General features: G+C 36.4%; 1 protein-coding gene across 1 annotated transcript in view; it reads right to left on the reverse strand.

The window, feature by feature from the left end:
* Positions 1–309: 309 nt before the first annotated feature.
* The window catches only part of LOC133337257 (filamin-A-like), a 72473-nt gene continuing 56145 nt past the window's right edge, over positions 310–16637 (reverse strand). Inside the window, exons 6-13 of the mRNA XM_061545502.1 lie at positions 15977–15991; positions 7109–7200; positions 5754–7046; positions 5303–5689; positions 4533–5099; positions 3080–3884; positions 2558–3010; positions 310–466 (exon numbers count right to left, since the gene is read on the reverse strand). Of these exons, the coding sequence (XP_061401486.1) occupies positions 310–466; positions 2558–3010; positions 3080–3884; positions 4533–5099; positions 5303–5689; positions 5754–7046; positions 7109–7200; positions 15977–15991 (3769 nt within the window). The remainder of the gene's footprint in view (positions 467–2557; positions 3011–3079; positions 3885–4532; positions 5100–5302; positions 5690–5753; positions 7047–7108; positions 7201–15976; positions 15992–16637) is intronic.

Raw genomic sequence — 16637 nt, forward strand, 5'->3', positions numbered from 1 at the left:
TTGCTAATTTAATTCTTAATTAATTTGTTTTTTTTAAGGACCTTCTATATAAATATTTTTTTTGGGTTCTTTGGGAGGCAGTTACAAAATAATTCAAAGAAAGAAGTTACAGAGAGAGTATCAAAATATTATTTAAATACTCTAATTTTGTCTCATTTTCTGCCTTATTTGAAATTATTTTGCATCCGCTTCCCAAAAAAATCTTCAAACTAAGTTTTTAGGACTAGAATTTTAGCTTCAACTTTGGCTTGGCTTAAACACATTTTTTGTGGAGTAAGAATATTTGTTTGTTGTTATTTAAAAATAAAATTATTTCAATTGGGCAACTACCTTAATGGAGAAGCTACCATTTGGTATATCTTTACCACCAAATTTCACATTGATATCATAATCTCCAGGATCATTCAAGGCATAGAAGATATCAAAGAAGCCATCCTTTTCAATGACATCAATGTCCACGATTTCCCTAGGAAACAGACAAATTAAAAATAATAAATAATACAAATAAATGACAAATATTAAATAAAAATTTATTGAAACCGACGGAATCGAGTGAGATCTATTACTAGTACAGACGATAGTTTTACAACACTACTGATATCGAGTTTAACCTGTCCTGGATCTATATTGACAATTTACTACCATGACTATCATCTTCCGCTACATCAAAATTCTAAATTGCAGTTACGACCCTCAAAATGTCTAAAATCTGCTATCATGTCAAAAGATGAAAAATGTTCTACCAGAAGGCATTTTTCCCTCGAATAAAGCCAAATATCGAATTACAGTTCGTAAATATAGATTCGGTTCGAAAATCCGGTTGAAAATCTGCCTATGACCTTCAAAATATCTTAAAGCCGGATCTAGGTTCTATGTCAAATTACGTGGCTATATTTAAAATGTTCTGCAAAGAGGTATTTTATTCTCAATGGACCACTAGTGTCTAATTGTGACAGCATCGATTCGAAAATCCGGTTGAAAAATCCGTCTAGGATCTTCAAAATATCCTCAATCCGAACCTAGATCATATGTTAAATAACGGACATATGTTGAAAATGTTATGCAAAGAGGAATTTTATTCTCAGAAGACCCGTAATGACAAATTACATCAGCGTCGGTTCGAAAATCCGCCTATGACCTTCAAACTATATAAATTCCGGATCTACGGTTTTATGTGAATGAACGGAACGGACATTAAAAATGTTCTGCAAAGAGGCATTTTATCCTCAGAGAACTTGTAAGGAAATATTACGACAACATCGCATCGAAAGTCCGTCTAGGACCATTCAAATATCTAAATTTCGGATCTCAGTCCTAGATTTGAAAATTTACCGCTAAGAGGTATTTTGTCCTTAGAGAAAACGGAATGACAAATTACAACAGCATCGATATGAAAATCCGGTTCTAGATCCTTCATAGAACCTGAAATTGACTGGACCTAATATAGGGGTTCCTTGTCAAAACATGGACATATATTGATCTTTTTTTCGTCAAGAGGTCATTTATCCTCTGAGAACCCTAAATACCAAATCATAGCACCACAGGATGGAAATTGAGGTTGGGGCCTTCAAATTACATAAAAAGGGGACGGGGCTCTAAGTGGGAGAATATTTCATAACATGATCCTGTATTGAAAATACCTATAGGCTGGCATTTTATCCTCTGAGAACATGAACAGATCGAATTCGTTGGAAAGAAGTCATTTATCCTCTGAGAACCACATCACAGGACCACAGAATGGAAATGGTTGAGGCCTTCAAATTACATAAACAAAGGCCGGAGCATTTAAATGAGGGACTATTTCATAATAGGTCCTGCATTGAAAAATGTCTATGGGGAAGCATTTTATCCTCTGAGAGCATGAAAAAATCGACTTCGTTGGAAAAAAATAAGACCTAGTCTCTAACCTCATGTTGAACCATTACATGGGGGCTATGTCAAACGTTTACCTATACGATAAACCGAAATACCAAATGACGACACCCACTTCGGTGGGAAAATGCATTTAAGACCTTCAAATAACCTGAAATCGACTGGACCTATATATGGGGCCTATGACAAAACATGGATCTATATTGAATTGAATGTTGTTAGGACGTAATTTATCCTCTAGGAAACGTAAAAATGAAATCCCGGTGCCGTAGGATGGAAATTGTGCCTAGAGAGTCTTCACTTCTAGAGCTTTCAACATACCTAACATTGGAGGGGCCTTTTTTGGGTCTAATACGAACAACGAGGATTTGCATAGAAAATATTTCTTCAGGAAGGAGGTTTCTTATCATCTGAAAGTCTGAAATACCAAATCATTCACACTTGGTTTGGAAAAGGAGATTTTAAACTTTTAAAGCCTCACAAATTCGATGGCACCGCCAGATTGTAAAATATTATGGGGAAAGAATCAAAGAAAACCTTTACCCCCTTTCCTTTTTTAATGCAAATAAGTAATTTTTTCAAAGGGCCCCGTAATTTGTAATCTACACTGGTATTCAACACAAATTCCGTGCGTAGTACCCTTCCACGCGATTCCGTCCGCTTCAATTTACCAATTTCAACTTACTTTCCTGTCTTGGAGGCAATTTTACATGTAACAGCACCATCTCCCGCTTCACGAGCATCCACCGTCAAATGACTCTTACTGCCGGAAGGTTGAATCTTGGGGGCCTCTTCGACCAATTTACATTTTTTAGCTTCACCAGTTTGGAAGGCTTCCAATTTGAAGGGTGATCCTTCGATTTCTTGGCCACCATATTTAATGCTAACCATATAGGTGCCACATTCATCAGGGACAAACGACACCACATAGGTACCTTCATTGATTTCTTGGAGGCGGGGCTTAACCGCTTTACCCTTGGGATTTTTAATATCAACATCAATGTCAGCTTGGCCGGCCTTCTTGGTGTCAACTTCAAATTCAGCAGGACGGGAGGCAGGTGTCTTACGCTTATCATTGACGCCCTTGATTTTGACCTTGTGGGGTTCGGACTTGGGGAAGACGGTCATAACGAAGGGACTGAAAGGAAATGCGAAATAAAAAATTAATTTGGAAAATATCGTTTCGAATATTTTATTTCTGACTTACCTGCATGGCACTTCAGTATCGGCAAAGGTAATGGTACAGGTCAACACCGAACCCTCTTTGGGTGGTGAGTAGTGTACACAATAGATACCATCACCTTTCTCTTCGACTCTTAAATCTTCAATGGGTTTACCTTCGGAATTTTGTATCTTCACAGCAATACGTCCCGGACCGGCATCTTGTACATCAATAAAGAAGTGTGTGGGCACACCTTCACGTACCTCACCATGTTCAATGCCAGGACCATATACCTTTACTTTGGAGGGGTCGGATCTCTCTTCCACATACACAGTGAAGGGTGAGCCGGGTATGTGCTTATCGGCGAAACGGATTGAAATATCATATTCACCCACTTCGGTTGCCAAATAATCGACATCACAGCTACCATCACGATTATCGATGCAGGTCAGTTTAGCCTCAGAGGGACCTTCAATGGCCAGTGAGAGACCTCCCTTGCCGGCACCCTTTGTTTCTATGACAAATTTATTCTTTTCATTGACAAAACCTCTCTTGAGACCAGGGCCATAGGCCTTGCAGCGACTAGGGTCACAACCGCTCTTAACATTGACCACAAATGGTGAACCGGGTACAGGAATGTTATCGTACAGTAATTCAATTGTATGGCGACCTGCCTCGAATGGGGTGTACATTATACGGAAGACATCATTGGTGGGTCCGGGCAAGATTTCACTTGGCAACATTTGGCCCTTGGGATCGAAAACGGAGCAGGACAATTTCTTTGATTCGATGTTGGCACCGACTTTACTCATATCGACCATAAAATCGGTTTTCTCATTCATGATGACACCTGCAGGGGGAGGATAGAATATAATCATTATAAAAATTGAGGTCAGAATCGTAAAAAAATTAGGTTAGGTTTGAATGGGTAAAAAAATAACAACAACAACAAAAAGATTATGGATTTTAGAATGTAACTGAACGAGGGCATGCAATATGGTTTTTGGGTCTTGAAATTATACAACAACAAAAACAAAAAAGAAGCTTTGGCTGGGTTAATAGCAGAGCTGCCTGGCTGGCTGAGCGCGAATTTGCCTGAGGTTTTTCGAAACATAAATTAAAATAGGCCTTGGTTACATGCTTCAGATCAGGAGCTTGAATTATTTTCTTTGGATCTGGTAGTATTTGCTTGGCTTAGTATTTTATATTCAGATCGGTTTCCGATTGGATAATGGAATCCGGTTCGCAGCGTACAAAAAACAACAACAATTGAGGGTGACCGGATTTGCCATTTGTTTAACCTGGGGTTTGCTAACATGCTTGAGCACAGGTGCTTGTTATGGTCTTTGGTCCGGGTAGTATTTGCTTGGCTTGGCATTATGGCTTCATATCGGTTTCCGATTGGATAATGGAATCCGGCTTGCAGTGTAACACAACAAAAATCAACATCAAACGGGTGGGTGGATAGGCGATGCATCGCCATTTCTTAATAGCCTACCATGTGGCTGTATCCCTATACCACTAACTCGGGTATTGCTGAGATTCGGCAGCGGATAGATAATCGGTTGGAATGGTGATCCATTTATGTGGCGATCATTGAATGTTATGTTAACAGTATAGTCTCCGGCTTCGGTGGGCAGATAGGCCACATTACAGGTTCCATCCCCGTTGTCACGACAATTAATGGCTGCCTCACAGGGTCCCTCGACCGTGACACCCAATCCACCTTGGCCGGCTCCTCGCGTATCGATCATAAATTCAGCTGGTTGTCCCACCAGACCCTTCTCCAGGCCAGGGCCAAAGGCTCGAACCTTATTCGAATCACTGCCACTTAAACATTGTAATCGGAATGGTCGGGGGGTAATGGGTGTTCCGCCAAAACAAATACTTAGGAGATATTCTCCCAGCTGGGTTGGGGTGAAATTCACCAGGAATCCTTCGGCCGTTGGGATGACATGGGCCTTGACACGACTACCCGAGGGGCTGGTTATGGTTACAGCCAAATCGGCCTTGGGTAGGCCATGGGTAATAATACGAAACTGCTGGAGACTATTTAACGGAGCAGCTTTTTTGTTTTGATTTGGTAAATGAGGAAATGATGGACTTAAATTGTTTTTCTATACTTTAGAGCTAGACTTCGAGAACTTTCCGAGCAAAAGTTCCCTTACAAATTTTTTTGAGGTTATGTGTGTAAGAATATTTTTTGTGAGGTTATGTATGTGTGATAGTTTTTTGCGAGGTTTGGTGTGTATGAGGGTCTATACTTACTTGGTTCTAGGCCATCAACCTTGATTTTCGATACATCGATTTGTTGTTCAACCATTACTTTTTGTCCCAATGGTACGGGTTGTCCTCCATATGTCATGGTAGTGGTATAGGCTCCCTTAGTGGGTGGTATAACCTCAACGGAATAGGTTTGATCTTCATTATCGATAATACGACAGGGTATCTCCACCTTAGTTTCCTCGTGGACAATTTTCACCTTCAACTCGGCTTCGCCAGCATCACGGCAATCGACATTGAAATGTGTGGGAGCATTGGGATGGACTCCCGGTTGGAACCAGGGGCCAAAGGCCTGGACCTTATTGGCATCGACGGGTAGGCCCACATAGACACGGTGTGGTGAATTGGCCGAGGCCACACCACCAAAGTTAACTAGGGGAGAAAAACAAAAACAATATTAAAACGGAATTTTAGATTTTATATTATTCGGACTTACCCTCCACAGTATGTGGTGTACCCGACACGGGGGTGTATGTACACAATTTCGTACCATCTGGTTGATTTTTGACATCCACAGGCAATCTCTTGCCATAGATATCCTCCACAATTACATCCAAGGGTGCAGGGCCACCCTGGGTGGCATCCACAGTAAAACTGGTGGGCTCATTTATAGACACACCATTCTTTTCCAAACCCGGACCCCAGGCCTTAACCTTCTCAGGGTGGTAATCGGTCTTTGGCAGAATTTGTGTAATAAATGGCGATTTGGGTATATCCTCATTATCGCATAGAATGTGCACAGCATATTCACCCGGAGCTGTGGGATGATATTTGACCAAAGCGGAACCATCACCATTATCGTGACATTCAATTTCAGCCTGAGAAGGACCAGCTACTGTAAATCCTAAAGCACCAGTTTCACCATTGGTCTCTACCACAAAGGCAGCCGGGTAGCCGACAACACCGCCGACCAAACCAGGGCCAAAGGCTACAATATTGGAATCCTTCTTGGGGCCGACCTTAACCTCAAAGGGTGACTTATTTATTTCCTGGCCGGCAAATGTTACCACCGCAACATATCTACCCTCTTTGTTGGGGAAATAATGGCACTCATAGGTGTGGGCATCCAATTTGGTCATGGCCACATTTTCGTTCATGCCACCAGGGCCAACAATTCTCACCTCAGGCAAACCTTCACCAGCACCCTCGGTATAAATCTTGAAATCAGCATCATCGCCAACGCGCACACCATTGGGTTGTAAACCTCTACCAGAAGCTCTCACTCTCTTAGCATCGGACAAGGGGGCAATTTTCACCGGGAAGGGGCTATTAGGTATGGGTGTCCCCGCATAAAACACATTGACGGAATGCAAACCCTGCAGGGCCGAAACATATTCACAACGCCACACATCATTTTCCAATTGTCGAACCTTGGCAGCCACCGAGGTCTTATGATTGGCCGGGTCAATGATAATAACCTCAGGTACACCACGACCAGCATCGTGTGTCAAGATGTCAAAGAATGTGGGTTTGCTAATCACCACACCACTGGGTTGTATACCAGGACCGGTAACCTTTACCTTGGAAGCATCGCCGGCATGACCCTCAACCTTAACGGGGAAGGGAGACTTGGGAATATCACGGCCGGAGAATTTCACAATCACCTTGTGTTCACCCTCCATTTTGGGGATATACGAAATGGAATAGGTCAAATTCTTGTCATTGTTGAAACGGACATCGGCCTTTTCGACCAAACCATCGGGAGAGATAATTTCAACATCAACTTGGCCTGAAAAATATCGAAATTAATTATTTCTTTTATAAACAATTGAAAAATTATTTTTGACCTACCTTTGCCAGCTGAGAAAGTTTCTACCGTGAAATTGGCTGGAGCACCAACAACTGGACCAATGGGTTCAATACCAGGACCATAAGCACGTACTCTACGATAATCAAAATGAATTTGTATTAATATTGAAATTTGAAATAAAAAGATTTTGTTTTTTTTATAATAAACAATAAAGCTTTCTACAGTGTTAGAATATTGGTGCCAGGATAATTTTCAAGTATTAGTTAGACAAAATATTGAACAAGGCTTGGAAATTGAAAACAGGGTTTAAAAACGCAATTTAAATTTTAAAGTGCCACAATTCACAGCAAAGTATTAAAGGAAGCGCAATATTCAGTAAGGCATTCGAAAAAAGTTCGAAATTCAAGTATTTGTAATAAAAATAAATTTTTCGAAATTTGAAAAAAGAAATAATTTCGAATTTATTTTTGCGCAAAATATTTAAAAATGTTGAATAAAGTGCATTATCGAAAATAATTCCAAAATATAGAATTAAAAAAAAACTAAAAATTCTTAACCAGAAAATTTTGAGAAAAAAAACTAAAAATTCGAAAATAATAAAAATCCAGTATAAATAAGTTTCAGTATATGAAGTTTTTATTGGCTTTCAAGCTAAGCGAGGCCGATTTGTGTACTCACTAGGGATGTGGACAAATTGAAGCATAAGGTCTCTTAATATAATATTATTCCTAATTTTTTTAAGTTAGAAAATGTGATAAATATCGATGAACGGGATTAAATTTCTTGAAATTATGTTAAAAAATTTAACCTCAATTTTTTTTAAATAATTTTAAAACGTATTATTTTTTAATTCCATTATAGGAAAATAAAAAATATATTGCTATTAATAAATAAAAAATATATTGCTATTAATAATTAAAAAAAAATAATAACACCAAAAAATTATATGCGCCCAACGTGGGGCTCGAACCCACGACCCTGAGATTAAGAGTCTCATGCTCTACCGACTGAGCTAGCCGGGCAGTTGTTGGCGCTCTGGCTAAGTATACACAAAAGCCCAACATACACATGAGTAGCATCTACAAACACTAACAACAAATACAATTCTAATGGAAGATAAAAATAGAATAGAATGTCTTGGGATACAAGCAAATTCATTTCAATAATGTGTATTGATAGATTCCCCACTCTCTTAGAGAAAAAACTTTAAGATTTTTACGTTCAAAATGTATTATAAAAACTATTCACTGTTAACATAGAGCTTTTGTCGGAACTAGAACAACTTAAAGCTTTTTTGAACAGCATATTCAGAATTATTTTCAAATAAAGCTTTCTCGGAATACAGAAACAAAACTTTTTGTATTGAGAACGGAACTAATAGGAAATGTTGAACTCTATTAAATAAGTCCATTTGTATTTGTCTGTTACCAATGAAAGTTTTGCCAGAGTAGGCAAAAAAGAGCACACACACATACACGATGATACCATGAACATACCAACATTATGGATTGCGCCTTCTTCCCCCCTTGCAAAACCAATAACACAAAATTCAGCACATTTATAATAAATTACACACATATTTATATGAAATTATATTAACTGAGCACTTTTTTGCAATTTATATTATTTTTAACTTATTTCCATATCGTTTTTGTTAATTATTTGCGATTTTTTTATAGGAACACGGAATTCAACAACCGAACCGACTGAACTGAGCGAGAGAACTAAACCGAGTGCCATACTGATAAAATGACAGAGAGAAAGCAACCAAAAATGGCAGCCCTGTTGATGATATGTCAATGATCATCTGCAGGTGCCTCTTAACTATTGACGCATGTATATGAAAGGCAATTTGATTGAATAAACGTAATTTGCATGATTATATTATGTATAATAAATGTTTAGAGATTAAATAAATTCAGAAAAAAAACAAAAATAATAATTTATAATAAATTTTGGAGGATATAAATGCACATTAAAATATGTACATTGTAATTTAAAATAATAAACATTTTTTTTTTTTTATTTTGTTTTTTTTTTGTTATGTGCATTCGTCACAAAGTGACGACACATAGCAGTGGGAAATGTGTTGTAGTTGTCTGTAAATGCCTTGTTGACCACGAAGTCAGGCGCCAATGAAACGAACTTCTCATTGGGGTCGCATCGCTGGTAACGTAAGAACTTCGAATTGTCACAAGAGACATTTGGGTTTGAAAGGTTTTTTTTGTAAAGAAGCTATTAATAGCTTCTGGGGAGAATATCCCAACAAAAAACTAAGGGAACTGATGAGGATCAGTGGCGAGATCCGAAACTATAGTCTTCCCTGCCTTACCCCTCGGCGGACAATGCCATACATTCCCCACTAATAAATAGTTGTTTTTTATAAAAACAACAAACTGGGATTAAGCCTGACTATTTTGCAAAAACGAAATACAAATGGTATCCCAAATAACCCGCCATACACTACTGAAATAATAAACATTGTTTTTGGGCGCTATATCACCGATTTTTTTAAGAAGGTGGCCAAAAAGTTCTGATTTTTATTAACATATTTATCAATAAATCATGATAAATTTGTTAAAAATAGTTAATTAAATAAATTAATAGCAGCTCGTAAATTACAAAAAAAAAAAAACATTTTAAATAAAATTGAATGAATTTGTTATACTTCCAAATACGCATAGGTATTACAAAGATACTCATCACTGCTACGAATAATAGTCATAGTGAAAAGTCTATCTATTTTTGATGAATTTTGTTGACGCAACGTACAGTGTCTGAGAATTTAATTAAAACTGCAACCCTTAAAGTATATACATATATTCTTCACGAGAATAAAGTTCTATGTCGATTAGTCCTGGCCGTCCGTCCCTGTCTTTTGAAATTACGATATCGTAGATAGAGCTTTGAAATTTGGCACATACATTGTTATTACTTCTAGGATGTTTGGTATTGCTATATCGGTCCACGGTCTCCCATTCATTCACACAACATGGCCTAGCCACCGTAGTCGCTGCAGCTCAATACGACTGACTATGTCGATGTTCGCGTATAAATTGTAAAGCTCGTGGTTCATTCGACGACGATATTCACGGTCGACGCATATCGGCTCGTAGATCTTTCGAAGTATTTTTCATTCAAACACCCCAAGAGCTGTCAAGGTATATAAAATCTTTAACTACCTCGAAGCTGTAGTTCTCAAGTTCCACATTTGGTTCGAGTCTACTGGACGTCTTGCGTGTTTATACCATCAGCTTAGTCTCATCTCAATTTGTTCAAAGGTGGTTGTTACCGCTGGCAATGTTCGACCCATTATATCGATGTCATCGGCGTAGGCGAGTAAACTGGTGTTGTTTGGTGTACAGAGTGCCATTTCTGTTCACCTTTGTGTCTCGTATGACCTCGTTCGGTATTGAAGGGCTCCGATAGGTCTTTTCCGACTTTAACTGCTGACTTTGTGCCACTTAAAGTTATCCTGCATAGCCGTAATAATTTTGCAGGAATGCCGAACGTAGACATGTCTTTAAAAACCTTTGAACGGATTGGGCTGTCGAATGCGGCTTTATAGTCGACGAATTTTTTCCAGGATTTGGCGCAGATTGAAAATCTGGGCTATGGTGGATTTGCCAGGTCTGAAGCCGCATTGGTATGGTCCAATAATGTCATTGACCACTGGCTTCATTCGTTTACACAGCACACTGGATAGCACTTTATAAGCGATGGGAAGGACACTTATTCCTCTATAGTTGACAAATATCGTCTTGTCTCCTTTTTTGTGCACGGGACACAGGATGCTGAGGTTACAATCATTGGGCATGCATTCCTCTAGCCAAATTGTACTAATCAGCTGGTGCATGCTCCTGACCAGCATCTGACCACCAGTCTTGAATAGTTCAGCTGGTAACCCGTCGGCTCCTGTTCCTTTATTGTTCTTGACCCTATTAATTGATTTTATGACCTCATCTTGGCTATAACGGTAACCCCAAATATTCGATATTTTGAGTTTTGGGGCAAATTTTATCAACCTAATCAGCTGTTTTTTGATATTTTTTATTATAAAAATTGGTCTCCAGTTTAGGCTAATCCCCATATAACGCTATATCCCAAATTTCGGTACTTTGCGAAGATTGGGCTCGTGTTTCAATCAAATTGGCTATAATTATATATTTTTGATTCTCATTGAGTAGAAAATGTCGCTATAAAAATGATTAATATTGGTCCAAGTTTTTCGATATTCTGGGAGCATCTTCACGTTTTTTTTTTCAATTGAAATTACACTAATTTGAGGTTTCTGACACCCCACGTGACAATCTTCGTATCAAAAATTATTAGTGTAGCGTTACGTTTTGGTAAAGCTCCCCAAATTACGGTACCTCCCCATTGATCAATATCGCCCTTTGTCATTATTTTGAAGGTTTTAGCGCCATTTTATCATAGTAGTGACTGTAATTTGCCATTCCTTGATATTGCAGGCAAAACATATTTTTTCGAAAAATTTTCCTAGATTTTATATAGGTTTTGTCCGATTTAAGGAAATTTGATGCACATAACTAAAAAGTTCCACATTTTAGTTGTTTTGTTTCATTATATTGTGGGAAAAATTTAATTTAAAACTAAGTCTTATAATAGTTTAAAAAATTGTCCTTTGGATATTTCTGATCTCAGTAACAGCAATGACAGTTTACATCAATAATTCTGTTTTTATCCTTATGTAATATAATTTTATCTCCTAATAAATAATGTCCGAAAAATGGTAATTTTCTTCAAAAAATATTTTTTATTTTGTTTACCGCCATTACTAACTAGCTAAACATTTATATCTTACTACATCGACAACAAATTCCATTTTATTAATATTCTCCTTTATAATTGTAATTTCCATTGCCATAATTCCCACAATTTAAACAAGTAGCATTTCCAGTCAAAACTCATTTAGATTTCATCTCCTTCATGTAAACACAACTCCCCATTAATCACTTCCACATACGTTAAACGCTAAGATGCACCTGTACAGATGTGATCAATGAGAACAATGATAAAAGTCAAATAATAACGTAACTCTTTACTCTCAATTGTCTCTCCTAACTGCTAGAAATTTGCGACTCCCACTTTAGATCTTTCGTCGTGTTAAAACTGTTCGGTTGTGTCGTGCCGTGTCTCCGTCGTAATATTGTCAATAAATCAAGAAAAAATATAAATTTGTGTAAAAAAGTGTTTAAATGTCAAAGAAAAATATATTCTGTGTGTGTCTATCAATAAAATTCATAAAGAAAATTAAGTAAAAAGGCAATAAAATCTATTTATTAAATCCATTTGTTTGCTCTGTTCACAACGAAATGCAGCAGCAAGCGCAAGTGTATGTGTGTGTATCAAATCAAGTGCGTTCCCTTTGTTTTTGCAAAGCTCTCTAAAAAAGGCGCAAAAATATCAGTTTGTGTATGTGTTGCAATAAATGCTAAAGAGAAAAGCTTTATAATTTAAGCTTCATATAAAATGAATAAAAAATCCTTTTCTCAATTGGCGATGTGGTTGTTGTATTTGCAAAAGCTCTTTAATTTAAATCATTCAGTTAAATTTCGTTTATTTCCTTCGTTCAAAAAATGTGCCATGTTATCGATTCTGTTAAGAAGCTCTATGTTAAGATCAAAATAATCGCATTTCCGTTGTTGTGATTTGTTTTTTTTTGTTTGTGTTCACTAACACATTCGTGTGTTGCGTGTGTGCTTATAAGAATGTTTATGATGAGGATTAAAGAAAAAAAATCGCGCTCAGTAAAATGGCAAAAGAAGAAGAATTCTTTTATTTTTTTTTTTTTGAGAGTGAAAGTCTGCAGTGCAACGGGGTGAGTGTAAATAAACGATTTTATTTTAATAGTAATAAACAAGGGACAGATTTATTTTTCTAAATGTACATTTTTAATGTCAAATACATATTGTGTAATAAAATCACTATAAAATTAAAAGGAATCAATATTTTAGGTATTATTTTAAAATGACAATGTTAGTGGACAGTTGTAAACATGTTCAACAAATTTATAGAGACTCAAAAAACAAAAATGTTTCTATAAATTTCCCTTCACCACTTTCGCCTACAAACTGACAACTGCCGCAATTAAAGTTGCCTAATTATGTAATAATTATCGTGAAACGGAATTAAAAAATATTCACAGGGAAGTGACTTACTGTCAAAGTAAACCTTTCAATTTTAGAAAAAAATAATTTAAAGTTTATATTTCCGCACAAAGAACACAGCGGGTCCTTACTTTGGATATTTCGATCGAATCCATGGTATAATTACAGAAGGTAATCTCATTTAAAAAATTAATAATGGCAACTCTTTTTAATTTGGAAAATAAATTCCATAAAATTTTACTCATGTCGAATGGCATATTAAAATATATATATATATATATATATATATATATATACGTTCTGTTAATAAATATCTCAATTTCTATAACCTCCACCATAGCATGAAGGGTATATTAATTTTGTCATTCCGTTTGTAACTCGTCGAAATATTCATTTCCGACCCTATACAGTATATATATTCTTGATCAGGGTAAAATTCTAAGACGATATAACCATGTCCGTACGTCTTTTGTAATCACGCTATCTTCTGAAAATTTGCATAGCTTTGTCTTTTGTCTGCAGGCAGGTCAAGTTCGAAGATGGGATTAATCGTTCCACGTTTAGGCATAGCTCCCATATAAGGGTACACCCAAATTTTCGGTATTTTGGGGTTCTAGAGCGCGTTTTACAACCGCTGAAATTTGGTACATTGGGTTCCTATTGGGTACTAAATGTCTCCACAAAAAATTATGAATATATGCCCACTTTTTCCGGTAGCCCCCATATAACGGCACCTCCTAATTTTCAGGATTTTTGGAGTTCTTCTTTTTCCACCGAAATGACTGAAATTTAGTATTTTGAGTTCTTAATAGGTACCAAATCTCTCCACAAAATGTTATGAGTATAGGTCCATTTTTTCGGATAGCCTCCAAATTTCGGTATTTTTGGGTTCTTGAGCGCGTTTTTCTACCGAATTCGCTGCTATTTGGTATTTTGTAGTCGTATATGGTAACAAATTTCCCCATAAAAAATTATTCATATTCGCCCCCTATTAGGGGTAGTCCCCAAATAACCCCCTTTTTTATATTAAAATAGTTGTCTAATTTGTTCCGCGTTTTGGATTTGGTTCTAAGAGTAAAAAGCTAGAACGTAAGGTTCGATAATGAACTATATATGAACTATAACCCGGATTTAGCCCTAGCCCCAGTGTGGGAGGTACCAGAAGGAATGGACCGATATTACCCATCTTCGAACTTGAACTAAGTTTGGATGAAATCACATTTTCTGAAACGGATTTGTTCCAAAGAAACATAGAGTCTAGAACCAATATTTCGATGAGCCATAAGGCTGAGGGTATATTTAACCATTAAAAATTTCTGAAATTTGTATTATGGTTTACATAATGAGTTTCTAGAAATGTCGGTAAAAGTCCACTTTTTGGTATTTCCTCCATATTTGCATTTCAAGTACCTGTCAGTATATCTAAGGTGGAGGAAGGGTATCTACAGTTAGGCCCGGCCGAACTTAACGCTTTTTCACTTGTTGTACTTTTCATGTAGTTTTAGTATTATCTGACACCTGCGGACTAAGAGAGACTTTTACCCTAAATATCAAGCTCACTCATTTCCTTCACAATGTATACAATTGTACCCCGCTTTGTATGAACATTTCTAAAATAACAACAATTAATAAAAAATAAAATTTCAAAAAAAAAGGAATTCAGGATTTCATCCAAAGATGATATTCTAATATTTTAACCTTGCATAAATGAAGACCACACGGACTATATAAACTCAAATATATTTGTAAATTCCCTCCAAGAATCCCCTTTTGAAAAATCAGTCATCAAAAAATTAATTTACAACAAAAAAAGGTAATTTTGATTTAATTATTGCACAAGCTAACATTTAAACCCAATTTGAAGCAAATATGGACTGTATCGGTCCACTCCTTCTAATACATCCCCAAAATGGGTAAGAAAATCATTAAAATTTATTAAAATCATCCCCACGCCTTATGTTCCTTATGTTGGCCATACAACCAAGTACAAATGGTGCAATATATGTAACGCCTAAAAGTATGCTACACAAATTGTTCACTTTTCCCTCCATCTCATGACCATTCACAATGGTACTCTAATGATCATTTGTGTGCTATGAAGTCAATTAAAAGAGGTTTAGTTGATTTTTTTCAAATTTTTTTTCTTAAAATCCGGCTTATATCGATCGGCATGAACTATTTTGCAAAGTAGCTATATAAATATATATATTTTTTTATAATTGAAATTAGCATTAGTAGTGCGAGGGCATTAAAATTCTCTACAGTTATTTCGATCTCGTCGCCTATAGACAAAAAATGCGATTAGCCCAGCCATTCTCATGTGGTGTGGAAAGGCATTGAAATTCTGGTAAAACACTTCAATCGCTAATTTAGAGCAGAATTTGTTTAGTGTGAGCTTTGCTTGTGACAACAACAATGGCAGCAACAACGACAAGAAGACACAATAGGGAGGGAGGAATACAAATATTTGCGTGACGTTTGGATTTTTTTAGCAAAAAATTAAAAAAAAAACTTCTCATTGAGAAAACCAATAGAGCGCTTAGAAATACAGGCAAGCGTTTGGGAGAGCGTAACATAATTTTTGTTTGTCAGCCAGGTAGAAAAAAAGCGTTAACAAAATTCCAACTCATTGGCAAGAAGAAGAAAATCGTAAAAAATAAAATAGAAAGAATGGGGAGCAAAAAATTGTTGTAGCCAAAAAATAAAGTACAAACAAAACAACTGGACAACGGCTAAAAAATTTCAACAAAAACAAATTCAAAGCATTCCCAGACTTACCGCGGTGGAGGAATGCTGAGAGTTGGAGGAGAGGGGTTTTTTTCAACGTTTCGATTTTAAAGAGGGGAGTTCAGGTTTTATTTTCGGGCAAAATTCATAGGAGATTTTAACAAGAACAACAACAAGAAGTGTTTTTGTTGGAGGTATAGAATTTTTTGTTGGGTAGGTAGGTTGGAGATTTTTTGCAGTCAAAAATCGGGGTATGCATAAATCCAATTTTTGTTGTTGTTGTTATTTTCAAAATACAAATTTAAGAACAGCAGCCCAAAAAATATATTTTTTTTTTCAAATTTGTTTGTTGAGTATAGGAATTTAGATTGGATGGATTTGGATACATACAAACGGAGTAGATTGAGTAGTTGGTTGATTGGTTGGTAGGTAAATTTGTTGTTGGTGAGAAATAATACACAAGAAACAAAAACAATTTGAGTATGTTGTTGAATATTGAATTTTTAAAAAATAAAACGTAAATAGTACAGAAAGAGAGAAAGAAAGAATTAAAAAAACATAAAAAATTAGAAATCCATTTTGAAATTAGACAAAAATATAGAAGAAAACAGGAATGAAAAACACATGGAACGAATAAAAAATATGGTGAACACAAGGAATGGGGTTTCTTGTTTAAAATGTTTATCTACATGATCTGCAAAGGGTCCATATA

Source organism: Musca vetustissima, unplaced genomic scaffold (genome assembly GCF_032173495.1).
Source record: "Musca vetustissima isolate MV318-11 ecotype Yass unplaced genomic scaffold, APGP_CSIRO_Mvet_v1 utg27959, whole genome shotgun sequence".
Classification (NCBI taxonomy): domain Eukaryota; kingdom Metazoa; phylum Arthropoda; class Insecta; order Diptera; family Muscidae; genus Musca; species Musca vetustissima.